The sequence below is a fragment of the Onychostoma macrolepis genome, chromosome 21, assembly GCF_012432095.1.
Source record: "Onychostoma macrolepis isolate SWU-2019 chromosome 21, ASM1243209v1, whole genome shotgun sequence".
NCBI lineage: Eukaryota > Metazoa > Chordata > Actinopteri > Cypriniformes > Cyprinidae > Onychostoma > Onychostoma macrolepis.
The window spans coordinates 4,063,190-4,067,998 of NC_081175.1; the positions used below are offsets into that span (position 1 = coordinate 4,063,190).

The 4,809-nt window shown below is 36.8% G+C and overlaps 1 protein-coding gene across 1 annotated transcript; it reads right to left on the reverse strand.

Annotated features, from left to right (window-relative positions):
• Positions 1 to 458: 458 nt before the first annotated feature.
• LOC131529047 (probable G-protein coupled receptor 34) lies at positions 459 to 3,427 on the reverse strand. Its single transcript, XM_058758559.1, has 2 exons — positions 3,057 to 3,427; positions 459 to 2,924 (listed from the first exon to the last, which is right to left on the reverse strand). Exon 2 carries the CDS (start codon positions 2,839 to 2,841, stop codon positions 1,858 to 1,860), a length of 984 nt encoding a protein of 327 aa, XP_058614542.1. The 5' UTR covers positions 2,842 to 2,924; positions 3,057 to 3,427; the 3' UTR covers positions 459 to 1,857.
• Positions 3,428 to 4,809: the final 1,382 nt, after the last annotated feature.

The following is a 4,809-nucleotide window of genomic DNA, read 5'->3' on the forward strand; positions in this document are numbered from 1 at the left end:
TTATAACTGGTTACAGTACAAGGTCTATGCAACTAGGTCATAAGTGCAAATGTAGTGGTGACCTTTCACTTCATTTAACTAAATCTCGATCATATACACAAAGGAATACACAAAGTGTGTGTGTGTAAGGATGTATTAAATGCAAAATGGTGTGTAAGTGGAAAATAATCTGAACTTGAAACTCAAGTCACAAACAGGATCCTGCAAGTTACCCACACGCTGCAGAAAAAAACTCCTCATCAGTTCATCAGTGCTCTCTCTAATCCGTTGATCAGAACCTAATGACAACATCAAACCCACACAGCGGCTTTGAACATCATGTTAAGCTCCCTAAACCTATCTAAGACATCAGCTGAGAACTGCTGTTTTTGCAACAAACAATGAAAACTTGATTTAAATAACAATTATTTTGTATTTTATTACCATGAACTGTTACAATAATGGCTTTAGCCAGATTACAGACATGTATTAATATGTACATACACAGTTTATAAAGAACATGAAGAAAGGCATGCAGACAGTAATGCATTTTATAACAGAAAAAAAATATACACCATTTTATATTATTTGTAATTTTTTAGGTTAGTAATGCAGTATGCAACATGGTTGATCTCAATCAGTTTTCAGTTACTTGTCAACAAAATCAAATCAAACATTCAACCAAATTCTTAAAAAAAAAAAAAAAGTTTAAATTGTTTAAATAATTAAATAATACAAAAAAAGTGCAAATGTGTATATATATATATATATATATATATATATTGATTATGAACAACATTTAGTATTTTCCCACGTTGCTCTCACGTTTAGAGGAATGTACACATACAGAATCTACCACCACAAACATGGGTTACACTCATAACACAACAGCACCCATTTCAACCACACAGAATCTATTACAATAGGGGGAACCCATAACATTTACAAAAGTTTTTTTTTTTCTTATTTCACATATTATAACTATCATAAATATAGGTCATTCTCTCAGTTAAATAAAGCCATGAAAGAAATCTAAAAAGTCTATCCACAAATGTACACTCAGAGTACTCTACTCAGTGGTTCTCAACTGGTTGGTTGCACATCAGTTCTAGGTCACAGACAGTAAAAAAATTTAAAATGCTGTGTGTGTGTGTGTGTGTGTATATATATATATATATATATATATATATACACACACACACAGGGGATAGAGGGAGATAATTAAACAAAGCAAAACAAATATAATAGTGTACAGTTGAGCTATAAATCAATACTTCCCATGTCTTGCTGTTAAAGTTAACAGCTGTGCATCCAATCTATCATTTAAAATAATAATAATAATAATAAACTGCCACACATTTTAGCATGTTTAAATAACACATTTTGAAACCAAATGCTCATTTTCCTATTCAGCCTGTATCATGAATGGACCTGTACAATTTCATACTGATATGTATCCATGTTTGATTTTGGATAAACCATTTTGATATTGTTTTTGGGCACCACCACAAAATTTACATCAAAGGAAAATAATTTGAGAACCACTGCTTAAGAGAAAATGCAGCTACATATTCATTATTTACAGAAAAACAAGACATACTTAAATACACTTAAACTGCCATTCAGAGGATTGGACAAAACTTATAATTCTTGATTGTTATTATCATTATTTGTATTTTAGAATAATAGTGAAATGATCAAAAGTATGAAATATCACAAATCTTATCAACGATGTTAGAACTGTCACACACACACACATGCGCACACACACACACACACGAATACATATGCCTTACAGGTTTATACAAATACTGTATAAACATGTGTTATGGTCATTTGATACATATTAAGTCACGTGTACCCAAGCTGTGACTAATGCTAAATTTCAGTGAGTGAGCGGTTTATGCTGATTCTCCTTCTGTTTAAAGCATGCATGTTTTTAAACTTGCCCTGAATGGCACAAAGTATTGTTTTCCTGTATGCACTGGATAAGAAGTAATAGATAATTGGGTCTAGGCAACTATTTAGAGCAGACAATAGCAAAGTACTCTCATTTAAGATGTGCAACAATTGTTGGCTATGAAGATCTCCGATCACATTCAGCTGAGCCAGAACGTATGGTATTCGTACTGCATGGTAGGGCAAGAAACACAATGTAAAAATGGCTGGTACTAAGAAAGTCTTTATGATGACCATCTTTTTGCGACTCTGTGCCTTAGGGTCACCATTACCCATGGACATAGTGCTGAGTTTCTTAGTGATCTTCACGTAAAAACAAAGAAAGGCTACATAAAAAACAAGGAAGAGCACCACTGTTGTCAGGTTAATGATCCCACTGACAGGTCCTTTGCTGTGGAAGTGGAAGCAAATCTTGTCACACGGATGTTTTTGACTGTTGCTTGAAAAAAAGGGAATACATCCTAAAATGAGGATCACCCAAACGATGTAGCTTGCCGTGCGGCTCCACTTTGTCTTTTGGATTCGAAAGACCCAAACAGGCTTGATGATTTTTAAATAGCGATCCAGACTGATGAGGCTGAGGAACAGGATGCTGGAATACATGTTGATGTAGAAAAAGATGCCCACCACCTTGCACAAGTAGAAGGGACCTTCTTTGTTGTGGTAGTAAACTCGCAGGGGCAAACACATGACCAGGAGGGTGTCCGCCAGGGCAAGGTGCCGCATGTACACGGCCATGGAAGAGTCTGTATGCCGCCGAAGGAAAAATATGTAGAGGGTGACGGTGTTACAGAGCAGACCAATGCAACAAATGAGAATGTAGCCGATGGGCAAGAATGGCCACAATATGCCATCATGAATCTGACAGGACTCATTGGTGGTTAAATTGCCTTCCTGCAACATTGTGACAGCCAAAAAAAATAAATGGTGTACACTTGCTGACCGCTGCTCCTCAAAATCTTGACATACAGTGATTTTTGATTGTCCTAATGGGGCATGGGAGGAAAAGGTAAAAAAATGGTCTATATGATAACAGATTTTCACTCATCTATTCCTACAACTTGTTGAATTGCTTTTGAATAAATGCTAAGATCCCAAGAAAAGAATAGCACTCTTACCTGTGTGGCTGGTTTGCTTGTGCTTGAGCAAGTGACTGGATACATGTCTGTTCAGAAACTCCAGTACCTATGCAGGAAACTCTGCTCGCATGTGACGTCGGACCCTGGTTGCTGTGGTTGACATTACTGCTAACCCCAGTAGAAATGCAGATGAGTGCTAGATAAACCAAGCTGTTAGAAAAACAAAACTCACTTCCATTCTCAGAGCACAGGAAACATCTGGTTGCCTAAAATGAAAACTGGTGACCATCACCTAGTTTTTACCCCCAACAATATACACTTGAGGCTTGAGGAGTATATATTTTAGAGCATAGGTCGTCCACCCTGCTCCTGGAGACCCACTAGGGTTGGAACTAAACTCTGCAGGACAGTGGGTCTCCAGGAGTATGGTTGAAGACCTTTGCTTTAGAGCTCTTTGACTTGTACCAAAGTACAAGTACCAAAACAAAAACATCCATTTACTCATACAATTTGCCTTTCAGTGTCTTCATCTTCTGCCACGTGTTCAGTAATAAAATGTCCAATATATTTCAATTCAACACAAACCGTAAGATCCTTATCAGACAATTTAAAGCCAGAAAATTTTGACATTCTGTTTAAGTCTTCAGATCATAACAACACTCTTACTAGCACTTTATATGATACCATGTTCAAAACCACGCACAGAACTGATGAGTTACATACGCGTTTACCATATTAAAACATATATACAAACGTCACTGCCATGTTTTAAAACCAAACTAGTTATCTGCAGAATTTATGAACTCATTTATCCTATCCTATCCTGACAACAGCTATTGGTCTGTAATTATCTGTACATCCTAGCAGACCAACTTTGTCCTTAATAACTTAGCACTAACAAAACAGACATTATTAAGTCTGGTAACAAACCATGAATCAAAAAACCAGTAAAACAGACAGTTAAAAGGGGGGCTATCCTCTTACTACCATATTTAAGATGGTCAACAGAGATGTGGTCTAGGCCACTTCCTCTATTGTCAGAAAGCTTGCAGGGTTATCAAGTATTTCGCATTTCAACCAGTTTACACGCTCTCACGCCACACATTGTATTTCTCACACTGAGAAGGGATAACTTGTCCCGCTACAATTACTATACAATTAATGGATGAGGGAATATGGAGGTAAGTTTTCTGCCGAGTTCATAGCTCTCTCGACTCTCGAGTTATACAGAGTTAAATGCCACATTACGCAATTCTGCCGCAAGCGTGTTCATAATCCATGTTGCTTAGTTCGTACTAAGCAACATGGATGCGCGCGCGCATGGAGTGTAAACTGGAAGAGAAAGATCCGATGAATGCTGTAGGTAACCCCTTCATTTTATTTTTTTTTCTCGATTTTAAGATTACTCTACGAAATCGCTTGCCTGTGAAAAGATAGTGAGAGCTGATGTTGGGGAATATAGCCAAATTCGTGCTAAAGTATTACTGATGCAGTCGGAAAGAAAATAAATAAATAAAAATCTCCAACTGCTTTGCAACCAGGAGCTTTAACTTAGCTTTGGCTTCCTGAAAGGAAAGTACTAGAGATCTTATAACAGTTGGTGAATCTGATAAAAGACAGACAAATCCATCCAAATAAAATAAATTGTTTTACATATTTAAAAAAGGATCAAAAATACAAAGAAATTTGGCTCCAAACATGCCAACTGAACAGCAGTGCTCAATGTACATACTGTACACACACAGTAGGATTACAGAACTTGTCCTGAACATGTATGTCAAGCTCTCTGTGT

Coding starts and splice junctions, on each gene's coding strand:
- LOC131529047 (XM_058758559.1), bottom strand. CDS start 2,841: ATGTTGCAGGAAGGCAATTTAACCACCAATGAGTCCTGTCAGATTCAT.